General features: G+C 33.6%; 2 protein-coding genes across 3 annotated transcripts in view; both read right to left on the bottom strand.

Moving 5' to 3' along the window:
• LOC111502097 (uncharacterized) overlaps nt 1-11,456 on the bottom strand; it is a 104,531-nt gene extending 93,075 nt beyond the window's left edge. Inside the window, exons 1-2 of one of the 2 annotated variants that reach the window (XM_074179779.1) lie at nt 11,207-11,456; nt 3,545-3,780 (exon numbers count right to left, since the gene is read on the bottom strand). In XM_074179779.1, coding sequence (XP_074035880.1) covers nt 3,545-3,674 — 130 coding nt within the window. In that variant the 5' untranslated portion in view covers nt 3,675-3,780; nt 11,207-11,456. The remainder of the gene's footprint in view (nt 1-3,544; nt 3,781-11,206) is intronic. The other variant, XM_074179781.1, reaches the window with a different exon arrangement.
• Nucleotides 781-2,875, bottom strand: LOC141484656 (uncharacterized). The gene is made up of 3 exons (XM_074179777.1): nt 2,022-2,875; nt 1,886-1,956; nt 781-1,584 (listed from the first exon to the last, which is right to left on the bottom strand). Exons 1-3 carry the CDS (start codon nt 2,171-2,173, stop codon nt 1,496-1,498), a joined length of 312 nt encoding a protein of 103 aa, XP_074035878.1. The 5' UTR covers nt 2,174-2,875; the 3' UTR covers nt 781-1,495.
• Nucleotides 11,457-18,939: the final 7,483 nt, after the last annotated feature.

Below are 18,939 nucleotides of genomic sequence, written 5' to 3'. Positions count from 1 at the left end.
ATTGCCTTTCTTACACGTATTGGTAAAGAGGACCGATGCTAAATGGGGAACATCTGTATATCAAAAACCCATTCACACAGGACAGTATCTGAACAAAAAATCCAACCACCTTCAATCGACTGAGAGAGGAATCATCAAAGCTCTACTAGACCGTGCCTTCGTGCTCTGTAATACAAAGGAAGGTCTCGAAAGGGAACTAGGCATCATCAAAAACGACCTTCAATGAAATGGTTACCCCAGAGTGATGGTAAAACAGGCTTCAGCGAGAAGACAGCAAGAGTTCCACAAGGAAGAGAAGCCTCCACAACCAGCACTTGTACTTCCCTACATCAGAGGATTATCGGAAAGGATAAGAAGGATTAGGTCCAAGTAAAACATCAGGACCTGCTTCAGATCTGGGAACACTATCCGTAGCAGCCTCACGAAAACCAGGCCACCAAACGCGGACTGCGATTCCAAGAATTGCATTTACCAGATACCCTCGAGTGCGGAGGAACATACATCGGTGAAACTAAGAGGCCATTGAAAGTTCGCATTGCTGAGTACAAGAAACACACACAGCGAGGAGAAACCAGCAAATCCGGAATAGCAGAGCATGTTTGGACTCATCAACATAATATCAAGTGGGCTCAAGCTGAAATCATCCCCTAGGGATGATTTCAGATAAGAGCCCACATAGCAATAGATATTCCAGGTATATTTTATGAATATACATTTAAGGATATTGTATTATGCTATGAATATGCCATGGATATATATATCTTCTGGAGAATATTCCCTGGAAGTGCTCCTGCCGAACCTTTGATATATTCTAAGAATATTCCTTGGGAATATTCTTGGAATATCTTATAATATTCTTAGAATATCTAAGGTATATTCTATTAAGAATATTCCAGGAATAGAACCCGAGGAATATTCATAAAATATTTAGGATATTCTTAGTTTATTGTAGGAATATACAATAGAGAAACACCATAGAATATTCTTTAAATATATTTTATGAATATTCTAGGAATATTTGGAATATTCCAAGAATGTGACGAGTAACCGCTATTAGGCATGTATATATTGCATTTTGATACAAGATTCACACAAGTAATAAAACACATAATATTCATAAACAAATATATTTTAAAAACAATATACACTGAAATATTTGACGTTTCAACCAATATTAAAAATAAAAAATCTAATTCAAAATATTTATTCACTGAATAAAATATTCCTGAATACTGTCATGTTACAAATATTAGAAATGTATTCAAATTAGGATATTCCTACTCTCAAACAAATGTATACTAAAAAATATACTAAAATAACAACTCTGTGAATTCATCAGCACTGATTAAAAAATAATAAATATATCATTTCATTGAAAAAGAAAAAGTGTATTACATCAAGAAATAGGTTAGGTTAGGTTTCTCACTTAGAAAAATAAACCCACAAATGAAGTATTTAAAATGAGTAGTATGATGGGTTCTTCAATGAATTTCACTTACTTAAAGTTATTCAAACTTTGCTCACCAGAATAGTTTTCCTTATATTTGTCCAACAATGCATCACCCAGTGTTTCAATAGTAATACCTGGAACAAAATGTACATCAACGTTCATTATCACTATTTGAAAGTGGCACAATAAAACTGGAATAAAAATCAAATAGATATTTTTCGCATAGGTTACTCATGAACATTTACAACATTTTATGACTTGAAGAGCAACTTGCATTGTCTTGTTGAAAAGTAATCATTACGTTTTCAGTTCCTTGGCGCACCTGCCTGTACCAGGTACCACTCTGTTTCCTTTTGGGCAAATTGATACTATCTTGAAAACGAGTGATAAAAATCATGAAAACAAATGATACAAAAAAATTTGTTATTCACTTACTTTTCTCTATTGAAGATACACAACTGTACTTAGTCAAACCAACAAATCCCACACACCAACTCTCCTCGAACCTAAAATGAGGTATAGTAGGTTAATCACCATGACTTTACTATCGATACTTTTGCATTTTACTTACTTTTCTTGAAGACTGAATAGATGCAACTCTCCTGTTTGAAGATCCAAAATCAAACTATTCGCTGTACTGCAAATTGGACAACCCCAAATTATAAATGGTACACTGAACGTGACAGAATTATACTTTGATAATAACACCAACACACCATGCATTACACACGCGAACCTGCCACGTCAACCGCCATGTTGAATCAAATGTCGAATTTAACGCAAACGCAAATGTACCATGCATTAAGGGACAGCCGCTTTCACAGAGCTTATTCGACTGTCGCGCGCTACACTTCAATTGACCAATGAGAAACGTTTACTCCAATTATTCACTTCCCCATTTCTCTGTTTCCAGGATTTTTCGCTTTGTAATTAAATAATTTCAAATACAAAAATACAAATAGGATGAGAATTAATCAATTTATTGATGCAACTGGTTCATTTATTGGCCCATTCAAATTTTTTTGTCGTTTCCAACAGTTGCTGTTGGAGCAATTCATCCAGAATCTTTGCGTTGAGTTCAAAAACTGGTTAACACTATCAGGGTTATATACATTAGGTTATGCATTCGATTAAGATCTTCAAATATTTTTGTTTTTAATAATATTGAATTTTTGGATACGTTATTATAAGATAATTCAAAATTCCATTGTATAGAATATTCCAAAATATACCGTGGGGATATATTCTAAGAATATACCATATGGTATATTCGATCGACAATATTCTTAGAATATTCAAGGGAGAATAATCCATTTATAGACATTCTATGCACATTCTTTCGGGAATAATCCTGCCATATTCATTCAAGCATATTCTATGAATATTCTAAAGGCATGTATATATTCCAAGAATATTCTATGAATATTTGGAATATATACGTTCGTTTTATGATATACAGGGAATATTCCATGAATATCTAGTGCTGTGTGGGAGGGGATGGGTGAAAGCACTAGAATGGCCTATAAATAGTCGGATCTTGGAGGAATAAGTCCAGTTATCACCCGAAGACGATTGTGGATACTAACAATCGAAACGTCGTGACATAACTTGGTTTGGAATCTTTTAATTTTAATTTTTATTTTTTCATTTTTTGGTTCATAATAATTTTTAATTTTTAGCTTTTATTGATATTTCAGTTTTTATTTTTTTGGTTGTTGTTTGGTTTTGATGTTATTTTTTTCTAATTTTAGTTTTTTGTGTTCAAATGAAATTGTTACTTTCGATTATTCTTTTCAATATCTTTTCAGGAATTTTAAAACAATTTATATTATATTAGACAATGGAAGTCCGAACAGAAATTGTCGATTGTTGAAAGTATGTCTATTATCAAAATCGTTCATCATACCGCCTGTGAAGAAAAGGCCCAATTGAATGATTTTATGAATGATTTTTTTATAAACGGTAAAACATCCCGTAATTGATTGGAAAATGTGAAGCATGGCATTTCATGTGGAAAAATTGAAAATTTAGTTGAATTGTGTGAATTATGACCCCATTACGTGTTTCAAAACGTAAATTAAATATATTTTTCACCTGAATATTCCTGTCTACGAAAATGTCCTTTCATGTCATCTGCCACTCGGTTGCATGCGACCATCGCCAGCGTGAGCATCAGGAATTGCAGGAGAACGACTCGTTTGTAAACATCGGCCATATTGAGCATACACAGTGCTGACACGCTTCTCACTGGCACTGCAACATAGATCCGTACTTAGTAGTTGTTCCAGCAGACCGCCAATGTTTGCTAACCAGCCGTGTTCGGAATTGATCTGGATAATGATACATGTTATAAACTACTCATTCTCAACTTACAGGATGGATCACACTAATATCCTACATTTCCTCGTTCAAACGAACAACTACATTTTATCTGAGAACCTTAATAGCTATTCACAATTAAGCCGATCTACAACAATTCTTTTAGGTCTTGTAGATATAGCTTCATTAGCTATTGACTGGAGATGGCAACTCAGAATCGCTCAAATGAAACTTTTCAATCTGGTTCAAATGTCTTTTTCACTCAGTATTACCCAATCCTGGATTTTCTACTATATGAATAACATTTACTTTTTATCGACACGCTTTTATTAGCTTCACCTGTATGTATGTATGTTTGTTTGTAACTCTTCTTTTCATTTCATATCGGGATCTGTATTTGACAGAATTATCGACATTATTGCTTGATCTATTTGCGGGCAGATGGCGCTGTACGAACCTCCTTGATATAATTCGAACTCACTTTACATGTATTTCTTCATTTGAAAAAAGTATTTTTTTTATTAACACGCACGCCTGCTGCCTTATTTGTAACCCTCCTTTCGCGCCTGCTGCCTTGGGCTTGGTAGCTGATTTTCAGGCTCCCTCTACGGAATCGGAAAATATCGATGGTCATTTTTGTAAACAATATACGGCTGATTGATTCCAAAGTTGAGATGAAATAAATATAGTTTGGAAAGACTAAATAACACGTTTTTATAGCATCGAAACTGAAAAATGAAAAATAGATAAAGTCTGGAAAACTAAAAAACACGCTTTTAAAGAACATGGAAATAAAAATTGATTTTTTTAATGAGCTTAAAACAATAACGAACGAAAAATACTAGCAATATTGTGAAACATGCTTAGGCGCTTTGTGCCATATTTTTTGTATCTCAAGCGTCCTTCGCTTTTTTCACAATAATACTATTATTTTTTGTTCAATATTGTTTTAAGCTGATGACAAAAAATATAACTTTTCAGTTCGATGCCCTTTAAAACGTTATTTTTCAGTTTTTCAAACTATATTTATTTTCACGATGATTGTTTTCTTCCTGTAATCACGAAAGGTCCCATGTTCACCTACAGAGTATTAAGCCAATTGAGATATCGAACAATTTTCAGAAATTGAGAAAGTTGGCTGTTATCTTCTAGCAAATGTTTATAATTATGATTAGTGGTAGCACTACATCTGATCCTACTGAGTTCACCGTATTCACATATTCATATCGTTGGATAAACTTCGGAGTATTTTCTCACTTTTTCCCATGTACAGTTCTCAATTAGAACAATGATGGTTAGATACTCAAATGGTGAAATTATAACCTCTTCATTCTACCGGTATTTTTGAACTCACCAAGACCTATATTTCATATTCTGTTACGATTAGTTCATTTATTCAATTATATTCCATGTTATGAACACTTTTATACACGTTTCATTATATTCAAACTTCGATTGAGTAACTGCTCTCTCTCTTTTGGATATCCTCAATCTGAAACAAAAACACAAAATCACAAAGTCATAAAGCTCATACTCTGGTACGTTTATGTTTTGATTTCTTCAATGATTTTGAGTTTTTCAGAAAACAGTGTTGAAAATATTTTCCGGATATTTTGGTAGTGGGCTGCAGATTGCTATGCCTGATCGTTTCGTATATCACTGCGTTATACATTATCAAAATCAATGAGGTAATAGTCGAAGTTCTCGCATATAATCATAAGTGAATTGATTACCTGCCTGTTTTGTGTACAATGAGAAACAGGTAGCCAGATCTTATCAATGTTCATTATACCTTCTTTTCTATCGACATCTTCTCTGTGTTTTTGAATTTCTGTTGTCACAACATGTTTGGCTACAGCTGATCTATCGGTTTATACCAGGCGACAATTTCTTTTGTGTTCAGAGAGACGGGAACCCACACCTTTTTTCGTGGTTCCAGTAAAAACCAACCCGCAGCTACAAGGAATCAGGTTCACCCCGGGTGTTGCTGCTACAGATTCTCTGGTGTCCTTAACTAGCCTATCAGTGGTTACTTTGGCGTTGTATGACCAGCTCGAATTCTCCTTTGCTGTACCCATTCTCTTCGAAGGCGTTTTCTCTCTCAGATTCACAGATACGTGTTCTCCCAACCAATGTGATAATTACCCCTCTTTTTTGTTGTGGCTTCGGGTTAGAGTTTTTGTTCAGATGAAGTCGAAGTAAACGATATTGTGAACACTTAAAGTTGGTGGCACTAGCAAAGGCCAAAATAACTAATACATGGAATTGAACCGGCTGCCAACTCGTCCACGTAGACTGTAGAATTGGTGGTTCGTATTGGATAATTTTTACTAACCGAGTTCAATGATTGGCTGAAGAGTCATGAAATTGAATTTGAAGTCATGATACGGTGACAAATAGAAATCGGGAATGCAGGGATGGCTATCGCCGTTGTGTCATCAATGTTACGTTCAGGAATTGATTTCGATTTGAATGTTGAAATTTAATATCGGTGCATTTATAATTACTTAAAATTTTTGTTATCTGTTTGAAATGTACCTTGGAGAACAGTACCTTGGACAAGTACTGATAGAATAGAATAGGATAGGATAGGATAGGATAGGATTGGATAGGATAGGATAGGATAGGATAGGATAGGATAGGATAGGATAGGATAGGATAGGATAGGATAGGATAGCATAGAATAGAATAGAATAGAATAGAATAGAATAGAATAGAATGGAATGGAATGGAATGGAATAGAATAGAATAGAATAGAATAGAATAGAATAGAATAGAATAGAATAGAATAGAATAGAATAGAATAGAATAGAATAGAATAGAATAGGATAGGATAGGATAGGATAGAATAGAATAGAATAGAATAGAATAGAATAGAATAGAATAGAATAGAATAGAATAGAATAGAATAGAATAGAATAGAATAGAATAGAATAGAATAGAATAGAATAGAATAGAATAGAATAGAATAGAATAGAATAGAATAGAATAGAATAGAATAGAATAGAATAGAATAGAATAGAATAGAATAGAATAGAATAGAATAGAATAGAATAGAATAGAATAGAATAGAATAGAATAGAATAGAATAGAATAGAATAGAATAGAATAGAATAGAATAGAATAGAATAGAATAGAATAGAATAGAATAGAATAGAATAGAATAGAATAGAATAGAATAGAATAGAATAGAATAGAATAGAATAGAATAGAATAGAATAGAATAGAATAGAATAGAACAGAAAAGAATAGAATAGAATAGAATAGAATAGAATAGAACTTCATAGGCCACGTTACATGTCCATACAATCCATTTGTAGTAAGTCAGTGTTTAACTCTAAATAGGAACATCACACAAACACATGAATATACATATACCTCCATAGGTTTATTCTACACGACAAATAGTAAAAAATACCTATAATAAAAGTATATAAAAAAAAGAAACAGTATATACTATAAAATGGTGTGAAATTATTAAAAATCACACTGAACCTCAATATCAAATGGACTTGTGGTTCCAAGGAGCTTTGAGAAATTCATTGATGAAATAAAAACAATATTTCAATAATAGCACTTTGCATTTTCTCTTGAATAATTCTAAGGGAAGTTGTTTCAAACTAGTTGGTAACTTGTTGCATAACTGCAGTTTAGTTGAGTTATTCCTGGAAACGTCAAGTCGATAAAAATGTATTTCGAACAGATTCGCTGATCTCGTATTATGATTATAAGATTCAGATACGTTCATATAACAATGTCTGTTTTTGTGAATATCTATCAAGGCATATTAGACAAACAGGCAAGGTAGAGGCAAGATGTCATATTCCTCGAAAATTGGCTTGCAGTGAGCATTGAGGTCCGCACCAACGATTATCCTCATTGTTTTTTTCTGTAGAACGAATATTTTCAGAGCATAGTTTAAGTTTCCCCACAGAAGAATCCCATAAGAGATCTGGGAATGTATCAATGAATAGTACGCAGAGAGCAAAGTGTTAATCTTAACAACCTTCTTTAGTTGTCACATTAGATAAATATAGCTCGATACTTCCTTCCTGAGTTGTTCTATGTGCCTGGACCAGTTCAGTTTATCATCCAAAACAATTCCAAGCAATGTGACCTCATTACCTGCCGTAACGTTATGATCTGGTGAAATAACGAGATTTTGAGTTTTTTCACTATTTAATTTCAAATTATTGGCATTATATCACACCTCCGCTTGTTTTTCTGCCTGTTCAATAATAATCTCCAAGTTTTCCGTATTTTATCCGCGTTTATGAGTGTTGCATCATCAGCAAACATCACTATATTATTTGGAAATAAATGAAAGAACAGATCATTGATGTAGATGATGAACAAAAGTCGTCCAAGAACTGACCCTTGTGGTACACCGTGTGTAACTGGCTTGGGACTGAAGTACCTGTTGTTGACAAATACCCTATGCTTCCTGTTCGTGAGATACTATTCAAAAAATTTAAGCGGAAGTCCTCTAATACCACAATGAGATAATTTTTTCAACATGGGATACACAGTCGAAGGCCTTGCTTAGATCACACAGCGTGATGGCAATATGCTTGCCCTCCTCAAGGCCTTCGATTATATTCTCCACAATTTCACATATCGCATCTATTGTGGAGCATTTGCTCCTAAATCCAAATTGATTTCTGTGCAATAGTAATAACGAGTGTGATAACGTAGACTTTTCCATTGTAGTGATTCCAATAGCGATGGTGAACAATGCGAAAAAGAGATACCAGTGAATAAGATTCGGATGTATTTGAATATTGAAATACATACAGTATGTGTCAATGTATATAAAAATCTATATCTCAAGTTTGATTTCGAGGGAAACAAAGATCAGGTTTGACCAAAATTCCTTTCTCAACTGTGTACAGTGTACTGTATTGAAGACATGAACATCCGAAGTTTTTGGAAATAAAATCATTGTCAGCTTCCGCATGAATTTCTAAGAAACCTAAGAACTCAATAATATGAATTATTCGAAGGGTATTTATTTTCCTCAAAATTATTGAAATTGTTAAATGTGTAGAGAAGAGGAATACTACGAGAAGATCAGAAGTCAAAATCAACAAAATGATCTCTGCACCAAACTCTCGTGAAAGGCCAATATTTTTCATATAATATCTTTGGAGTCGAAATGTGGGTTGAAGAACAGAAACGTATTTCCCAAGTATCTCTCCAACAGCCTACAAATGAACATTGCAAATATCTCAAGAAAAGATATATGAGATCATAAGAGTTACAGAAAAACTGGTGAATATGGGAATAGAAGAACTGAACAGAAATCAACAAAAAACATAAATGAGCTAGAAGCCTGGAAAAATTTGCATATATCTTTTTGATGAGTAACAAACGTATTTTCAGGTTGATTGTTTTCGCTGGAGCCAAATGTGAGAGACGAAAATATGTCCTTTAATAAAATTTCGAATTATGCTCTATATCAAAATATTTGTCAAAGACATTTGTCTGAAATTGATATGATACGACGAGCTAGAAGCCTGAAAAAATTTGCATATATCTTTTTGATGAGTAACAAATGTATTTTCATATCGATTGTTTTCGCTGGAGCCAAATGTGAGAGACAAAAATATGTCCTTTAATAAGATCTCGAATTGTGCTCTGTATCAAGATATTTGTCAAGGATATTTGTCTGAAATTGATACGATTTCTACCAGCGAATCTAGTTTAGAGAAAGAAGTATATCACTTTTTTTTGATAATTTCATCTCATTTTATGAGATCAATTGGTGAATATAATAAGTGATTTTTCCATTTCCAGATTTTGGAATGCTGATGATTACTAGTTTAGTATATTACTGGAGTTTTTCCCAACATCGAATCGAATTTTTAATACCTCAACACGTGTTTCGATCACCAAGTGAAAATCTTCAAGAGGAAGATCAAAAACTAGTTTAGTGCCGGAAAAAGTGGATATTTGATTCAATTTGTCGAATATTTCAGATCTTGTTTCAAAACTTGACAGTAACAGAGAAATAGTAGTTCAAAAAACTAAAAAACACGCTCCAATTGCAACGTAAACTAAAAAATCAATAATAATTCGAAACTAATTCAAGATTATGTTCAACATAGATGTGCTATGGCCTAATGTGACTTTCAATGAGTCTGAATTAAAATAAGTCTATTCTTTAAAAAATTGATTTTGTTGTAAAAAACCGTGAGATGCTTCAAATTATATTTTTATCAAGGCTCCAATCTGGTAAAAAGCTCCTAACGGAGTATTTATAACAATGGATATTTACGCTTCTCACAACATCATTATTGTTTCATAAATAGATTAATTCTGAATTTAGACCTATTACAAGTCATTGGTTATATTAGGCCATAGGACCATTTATCGATTTTGAACATAATCTCAAATTAGTTTACAAATAATTTTAATTGTTTAGTTTGTATTGATTGCTATTTCAAGCCATTTGTTTCAACATAAAATATGTACGCATACGTAGACAGTGTGGTTGTCCCACTTACTCTCACACAGAGACTGTAAAAAATTATTCAATCCTGGTGATCCTAATCAGGATTATAAAATAAACTATTGTATTGTATTGTCATCGATTTTCTCCGATTGACGACTTGTTCATTTTGTGGAAATTCATGTTTACTGAGGGTACACTACAAAAACACACTTTTGTCTATTTTCCACTATATTTCTTTATTGTTTCGACTATTACACTATTTTCAAAACTAACTGATTATATTTAAATATGAGTAATGTATACCTATGTTGCTTATTCCATCATAAATGATTTGATATACCTGATACCCGGTACCTGCGTCAACAGGTCAAAGAAAAATCCCAATTCTATTGTCCTCAACGAACAACTTAATTTGAATAATAGTCCTCTCCTGAACCTATAATCCAGATCCCAAAACCTACATTATATTGAAAGCTTTGTTATGTTCATGGATTTTATAGGAATATGAAACGCCGGGTACCGGGTATCAGGTATATCAGGTATATCAAATCATTTATGATAGAATAAGCAACATAGGTATACATTACTCAGATTTAAATGTAATCAGTTAGTTTTGAAAATGGTGTAATAGCCGAAACCGGTCAACAATAAAGAAATATAGAGGAAAATAGACAAAAGTGTGTTTTTGTAGTGTATCCTCATTGTCATCGATTCTTGATAAGTGTACAGAGTTTAAAATACATCTGTTCGTTTGGAGTTAGTTAAAATTAAGTCTAAAGGAGTCGGTTACAAACAAACAAACATACAAATGAAGCTAATAAAAGCGTGTTGGCAAATACCGAAAAGATGAAAAGAAAGGGATGAATTTCAGCAATTGTGATTGGATCTACTCATTATACCAAATTTGCAACAAGGAATTGAAAGCACTGAAACTGTTGATTTTTCAAGCCTATATTCAAATGTAAATTTTCAAATGACCTTACCGGGAACTCAACACTATCCGAACTATCTTCAAATTATTTTTGGCAGCTCTGTTTCAACACAAAACAAAGTCTAATTACACATCCTTTAGAATCCAAGCGGAAACTGTATATCACGTAATGCCATTACCACCACCTGCTTCTATAATTATCACTGTACGAGTTACATTTCTATAATAACCGGAATAACTTTATGTACGATTATACGCGATTATGGAGAATCCAGAAAATAGGAAACCGCCTGAAGGCGTCCTGACGCGACAAACTGGCGCCGTTTTGAAGTTATGCGCTTGCGAATTGGACCGCGAGAGTTTGTTGATGTTCTCAATTTTTTTTTCAGAAGAATGTTGACGGAAATGAATGAATTTACAGAAATATCGATTTTTTTTACTGTTTTTGGTGATTTATACAGTGTGTTACAAAGAAAACTTAACAGAGCCGTTTTTGAATATAAAGAGTAAGATTTTCAAAAAAAGCTCTGATACGTCGATTTCTAATTAAAAAGCTACACCTTTCAGACTAATCAGACTTTTTGTAGTACGCACTCCTTCGGAGGGGTGCGTCCGACGACCCTTATTTAGATAGGGAAAGTAGATCGAGTGGCACCTTGTTTTAAAGGTCTCAAAGGTATTTTTATTGAGTTCAACTCTTTTGAAAATAAATCAAATTGTTTTTAAAGTACAATTTACGTTCAGAACTTTCATAAAAAAAATAAAATTTTTGCTTTTCATGACAACCTGCTAATACGTGTCCATTTGATTTCGTAAAAAAGTAAGAATTATTTTTATATCACGAGGAGATTTTTTCGGGGGATGGGGTTGGTTACCACCCTCACATTTTAGGTAAATTGAGGGGCACCTCCTTATTAAGGTTGCCTTCTGACGTGGATATTTTATGCTTCTGATACAGAAGTGAATCATACTAAAAACTTATCTACACAACGAATACAACCTGCTGATTTCCTTTCCTGATACAAAAGTGAATCATAATAAAAACTTACCTACACAATGAATACAACCTGCTGATTTCCTTGAATGCTGATGACACAGAAAAGTTTGAAAAACTGTTTTACGGTTAATAAATCCCAATAATTGTTTTTAAAGCACACACAAAAAAGTAACACCTAATAAGGGTAACTCACATAGGAAATTTAGAGTAAATGTTCAAAATTTGCGCCATTTTGCTCCATGCAAAAATAAAGATTTTGTTCGAATTTTGCTCTTACATTCTTTAACATCTCAGAAGATATAGCTCGACATTCATCAATAATTCTACGACGTAGTTCATCCAAATTGGCTAGCTGTGTAGCATAAACTTTAGACTATCTATTCTTTTCTTATTTAAAACCGAACTTGTCTCCCTGAATTTTGTGGCCAAATCCAGAACGTGATTTCTGCTTAGGTTTTTACCAGGGTTTTTGCTCGTTAAATAAAATTGATGTTCTATTAGCATTTTGGTCGTTGCCAAAATATAAAGCAGTAACTGAAACCCTTTCAGCAGTAGTATAAGGCTTTTTTATACAAATAATAATACACGACCCGTTATAACAAAACAATCGAACAATGTACTAATGAAAACTGGAAGAAGAGGAGTAAGTATTGATTTAAAAAAATTCATTTTACAAAAAACTTATAAGAAGAACTGCTCGAAATTTTTTTTATTTAGGCATACAAGTTACCGATTGGTCTGTCTAATGTATTATTAACATGGCAATTTTAACTTCAAATTTTCTCGAGAACTAATCGTTACAAAAATTTTTTTTCAACAGAGTTGTAAAGGTATTCGAAAGACCTTTAAAACAAGGTGCCACTCGACCTACTTTCCCTATCTAAATAAGGGTCGTCGGACGGACCCCTACGAGGGGGTGCGTACTACAAAAAATCTGATACGTCTGAAAGGTGTCCCCCTTCAATTAGAAATCGACCTGTCCGAGCTTTTCTTGAAAATCTTACTTTTTATATTCAAAAACGGCTCTGTTAAGTTTTCGTTGTTACACACTGTATATTCTACTATAAAAAAATATACAAAAAAGTCTTTTTTGCACGCCTGTCATTGAAAGTGACATTTTTATTGGTTGTCAAGAGTATTGAAAGAATATTTACAAAGTAGCGTGTTGAAAATATTTTCAACACTAGTGTTGAGTCAATTTCCAAGGAATCTTTATTATGAACAATAGATATAGATACAATCAAATTCTGTTACCAATGTATTATATACATTAATTACATTATTATTATTTATGAACATTGATATGGAAAGTACTGTTGAAACAACTACTGATATCAATACCCTAGGATTCTGAAAAGCCTTGCAATATATTTGAACTAGCTGCATTGACAATTTCATGGGCATCAACATTCAATTTTTGAAGTGAAGAGGAGCTAGGGATTATTCGTTCAGCAATAACCTTTTTATGAAAAATAGATTGATTGACGTAACCCTCAGCAACTGTTATAGACTTCCATCCTCCGTGTTTCCTGATATCCGTTTATTTGCTCCTGATTCTGCTAGCAAAGAAGCAGAAGACCTTCTGAAACAGTGACCTGTATATTCCTTTGGTTCCGGGAGGTTCAGACATTCAGCCAAGTGTTTATAACAATTGGGTTGGCACTGCATTCATAATTAAATAGTCAATGTTTTTTCCAACAATGCGTTTTTGCATTCTTCAAATGTGACTTTAAATAAAACGCGTGAGCTGTAAACCATACTGTATGTTGGTGATTCGGCGTCACCTGACACGGTCACACAGCAAATGCGATAACATGAAAATAGTTTACTGACAAAAGATGTCAAAATGTGTTTTCATAGAAATTTAAAATGTTTCTATTTCATTATGAAAACAGAACAGTCGTACAAAAAACTTTATATGATATTTGTGTCAAAAGTAAGTTTTATTCTGTTCGAGAAATTGCTCAACTCGCTACGCTTGTTTCGCATACTTTTTCACTCATTTCATAAATAACTGTCATATAGGTGTAGAGGGAAACGATGAACTTTTTGATTACGTGGCTACCACTGGGTTACGTCATGGCTTCTGATCATTATTTTATAAGTGTAGTACTAGCGGTACACAACCAACATATCATGAAGCCGCTCTGGACGACTCTTCATATCATTTAAAAAGATTGCATCACTTTCAGGAGAGGTGATTCCAGGTTGATATCCTCAGTCTCTTTTTTTTCTGCATCTCACTACTGTCGTTATCCTTTTCTCTCAGGAATACTCGTGGATACAGCAGCGATAGTTCTGAATACTTTTATATGGGTTATCTTGAGCTTTATGGTTAGATCGTTATGAAATTTGAAGCCATGTAACGGTTCATTTATAAAATAGGACGATGCTAGGAACATCTAGAAAATAATCAGAATGAACATCATCTGGAGGCCAAAGAGACAGACTTCGACACATCTGGACATTGGAACTGTCTGGGAAGAAGGTAATACATATGTCATTTCTTCTACTCTTATGGATTCAGTATTATCAACCAATGACCACTATACACACCGTGTGGTGAGTGATCATTGGGGCCGTGAATCACGTGCCTTGGCAGACGCAGTGAGCGACAAATGACAGCCTTCTGCATTTTTTCGGTAGGAATTTTCGCCATAGTGCGGCAAGCTTCAACATTTAGAGCCACCATTTCGACAGAGTGGTCTGGATAGGGGCTGTGGAGTTCAAATCGGAAATATCGATATTCAATCTATTTTTCCCCTCTTCTAGACGATATCATTATTATTGATAATCTCATTATACACTCACCCTACTTCTACTTCAAATTCAGTAACACAAAGTACATTCTCCAGATATTGAAGGATGTAGGAATGTAGGACTAACAAGAGAAAACACCTCCAGCTACCATTATTTCAGATAAAAACTCTTTCAACATCAATTATCGAGAGATTGTTCTTCACAGACAGCTTTCGGATTGAGAGATACAACCAGTTCATCCTGAAGGCATTGTTTACTACCAAAAGAAGTGAGTGTGCTCCTCCTCATTAGGAGAAAATCTTTATTTCCTTGCCATTTGTTCTGCGACTTTCATTAGAGTCGAACTCCAGAGAGAAACGGACTATCAAAGAATAACGTATTGTTTCGGTTTCACGCTAGGAAGGTCGGAAATTTATTTCGTTTCCACAAGCGTCCGCAGGAGACAGTAAGGGTTTGATTCACAAAAAAGTAACGTTTGAGGAATCCCTTTTCATGTTTCAGCGTAGTCCATCACGATTGCTATCACATCCTGGGTATACATTTGATCGTCTTTGACATTATCACGACGATTCGGTCGTGATAGTTCTTTCCAAGCAAAGGGTAACTCTGCATTAGCAACAGGATCATCTAGCTATCTCATAATGAGTGCATTTGAAAAAATGTTGCGAAAATTTCTACAATTGTAAAGTAACAGTTCCTCATTTGAATCTGTAGCGATTTTTCAAATAATATTGTACTAGATCCTGCTTCAATTTTTCACGGAATCAGATAAACATTTGTCAAAATATTCAAAGCATTATTGTGTTAAAAAATTATATAATTTTTATCACGAACTTTTAAAAATTGTACAAATTAACACCAAACCATCAGTCAGAAATTCATATAGTACATAATAATAATTTACTGGAATTGTGCTAATAATTGCAATATATTGTAGCGAAAATAACTTTTTGAAACAGGATGTTTCAATTATCACTGAACATTGTTTGAAAAAGTACAAAATAGTTGTGGAGGAAAATAATACAGATAGTATCAATTAAACTTCATTTCACAGTAAACCAAAATGTGTTTCTGATACCTACTTCTTGTTCAATTTTCATTCATAAAATGAAACAAATATTGAATTCAAAAAGTTGAATGTAACATTAACATATCTTGATAAATTGATTTGTCAAAAAAGTTGAAGAATGACAGGCATAGTTAGGAAGTGAAATGGTAAAGGATTTCAAAATACAAATTATTGATCTATTTTTTGTTTTGAATAAAAAATTTGAAAGATGACAAATGACTTAAAACCATGTCCTGGTTTATAAACACGTCCTGATTCATAAGTAGCCATTAATAATTTACCATACTCAGTGGTATCCAAAAGTCTTTTTACAGTCTGAAACACTAGTTCTCATAGAAATCAAACAAAATATAAAAGATCTACCACTACTTTCGTACTCACCTACGAAAACTTCAGTAAGGTTTTCAAAACCCTATTCCTTCAGCATATTTGCTATATGGGTTTCTGGACTATTTCTTACCTTTGGTAATATTCGCATTGACTGCAATATGAATCGAGGAAAACGAATGGATATACACAAACATATATCAACTTTTTAGTACAGAAATAATACCACTACATTATATTTATTATGATTATCTCCTCTCACATCAATATCCAAAACAACACTAAATACCTATCGCGTAAAATATCTTCTGACGCCGCTTCCAACATAAGGTGCAAGCATTTTATATGGTTCCCCTATTTAACATATTGGACTTTCCCAAACGAGGTACTTTTTATATTTTCTCAAAATATTTTTCTTTCCTAACACAATATTTTATCATTCATTCTAACAATTGAAGTGATATATAATATTAATTTTTTTCGTTTTTTTAAAAAAAAATTTCCTGCAAGAGGCCGTCGATGGATATCTCTCGAGTACTCCCATCATCAATGCTGTTGTTCCCCAGGGATCTATATTATCTCCAACCCTCTTTTTATTGAATATTAACGACATATTGGGAAAAACTACGAATCCAATATATTGTTATGCGGACGACAGCACACTTGTCTCGTCATTTCATTTGGATTCCAGGACATCGGCTATGGAGGCACATCTTCACCGGCAGCAGGAGGTTGCTATTGTGAATGAGGATCTAGAAGTGTTTTGGCACAATCATGTCGCTGAAATTGCAAAGACTGCTCCTCAAAAGCTTGGAACACAGTTCCGAACCAGAAAACTATACACAACTCAGCAACTTTTGATGCTTTATAAAGTTCAGATCAGAAATACGCGACGGACTGTGGCTGCTCATCGTTTTGAGGTTCAACTCAGTACACCTTGAACTTCACTGTTCAAGAACTCTTTCATCTGGAGGACGTTTCCTCGAATGGATTTAATTCCCACTATTCAAATCCAATGTGAATCGCTACTTTCCCACAGGCACCGCTCTGAGAGCGCCTCAAGGATTTTCCTCAGTGCATATGTTTTTTCCGTAAAAAAACAACAAAGATGTATAGATCATGCAAATACGTGACTTTCAGACACAAGCTGGAAGAATAATTTCTCTGAAAACAGCAATCGAGAAGTCTATTTTTGAAACTCCAGGCAAATGCTACATGAGTGGATTTGCCCCATTCAGATAATGAATGCTTCATGTTGTAACATTATCCAGAGAGGTGCTAAGGAGATTACAGGACAACTGTTCCATTCCGAAACTTCGAAGTTCACCATCGAGGATCACAGTGTCCCATGTACCTACGTGAAATTTTATATCGTAACTTTTTCATATATTCGATGGTGTATCGTTTAAATTGATGATATCTAATTCGATTCCATGTCAAATGTTGAGAGAAAAAAATTATTATGGGAAAGTGATTTTTGATGATGGAGTGGTCATATGAAACCAGTTGTTTTGGGAGTATTCTTTCTTTCTTTTGAAAATTCCTCACAATTTTTGATCGAAGAGGTGAAAATTTTCATTTGAACTGAATAGATTTCATAGTTAGATTTGTGGGACCACAGTAGGTATCGAATTTATAGCAATAACCACTAGCATTACTGAACAATAACTTTTTGTAACCAAAACAAATTCCTTTTCATAAACTGCTTCGCAGCGATGATGTCGAGAGTATTTTACCATTGATTTGAAAGGGTTATATTTTTAGGAGTGATTAATTTTTGGGAAAGAAAGTTTTTGGCTTAGGGCAAGTGTCTTAAGGCGAAACACGTGTATACCAGTTAGGGTGACAGTGTTCCATGTGAGTACAATTTATTACCATTCATTCAAAGTAGAACTCATGTGAATGATATCTGATTCTTATTCCTCCACAAATGTTCGATATACAAACTGAATAGAGAAAAGTATCTTCTGTATAATTCAGTGTTCATATAGAAGTATTTGTTTCGAAAGAATTTTTTCTTTCGTCTAATTCAATGTTTATATGAAAGTAGCTGTTTCAGGAAAACTTTCTTTCAGTTTGTGTCTGAAAGTTACTTCTTTGCATGATCTACATATCCATGTATAGAGTTACTTATTTTCAAATTAATTATTCCTTCCTTTATTTGGAAGATTCTCTCATCCATTTTTTTGTATCAAATGGAGTAGTAGAAAGCCAAAAACTTTCTTTCCCAAATATTTTACCATTGTTTCTTCAATTAAAAGATCCCGATGAAAAATTTTCCACTGTTGAAATTTTGATTCAGAATGGCAACCAAGACGTATTGCACAACTGTTTAGTATTTGCGCTTCTCATTCATAGAAGAAAACCAAGTGATATTTCATCAAAGCGATGAATTGTACCAGCGTGATATCCATCACAATATTCCCGATATGAGACATAGAAATATTGTAAATCACTTCTCGCGAGAAGTGATTTACAAACTTATTATTCAAGAGTAAACCACATTTCTCACATGTTGAATAATATAGTAGCATCTCACCAGCATCGAAATTATATACCTTAGACTCTCTGTGAACTATAGAAACAGAAATTTTTCCACTGCAACATGAAAAATTATTTGAAATAAATCATT

The sequence above is a fragment of the Leptinotarsa decemlineata genome, unplaced genomic scaffold (genome assembly GCF_025532065.1).
Source record: "Leptinotarsa decemlineata unplaced genomic scaffold, Ldec_3_MD MMD2_tig00026282_RagTag_RagTag, whole genome shotgun sequence".
Classification (NCBI taxonomy): Eukaryota; Metazoa; Arthropoda; class Insecta; order Coleoptera; family Chrysomelidae; genus Leptinotarsa; species Leptinotarsa decemlineata.
Note: the sequence above shows the minus strand (reverse complement) of the source record. Positions and strands in the feature narration are given on the sequence as shown.

Bases quoted from the DNA above. Each gene is read 5' to 3' on its own strand.
- LOC141484656 (XM_074179777.1), bottom strand. From the start codon at position 2,173: ATGCATGGTGTGTTGGTGTTATTATCAAAGTATAATTCTGTCACGTTC. The intron at 1,957-2,021 runs GTAAGTAAAATG...ACCTCATTTTAG, and splicing joins CTATTCAGTCTTCAAGAAAA to GTTCGAGGAGAGTTGGTGTG. The intron at 1,585-1,885 runs GTAAGTGAATAA...ATTTTGTTCCAG, and splicing joins TGTATCTTCAATAGAGAAAA to GTATTACTATTGAAACACTG.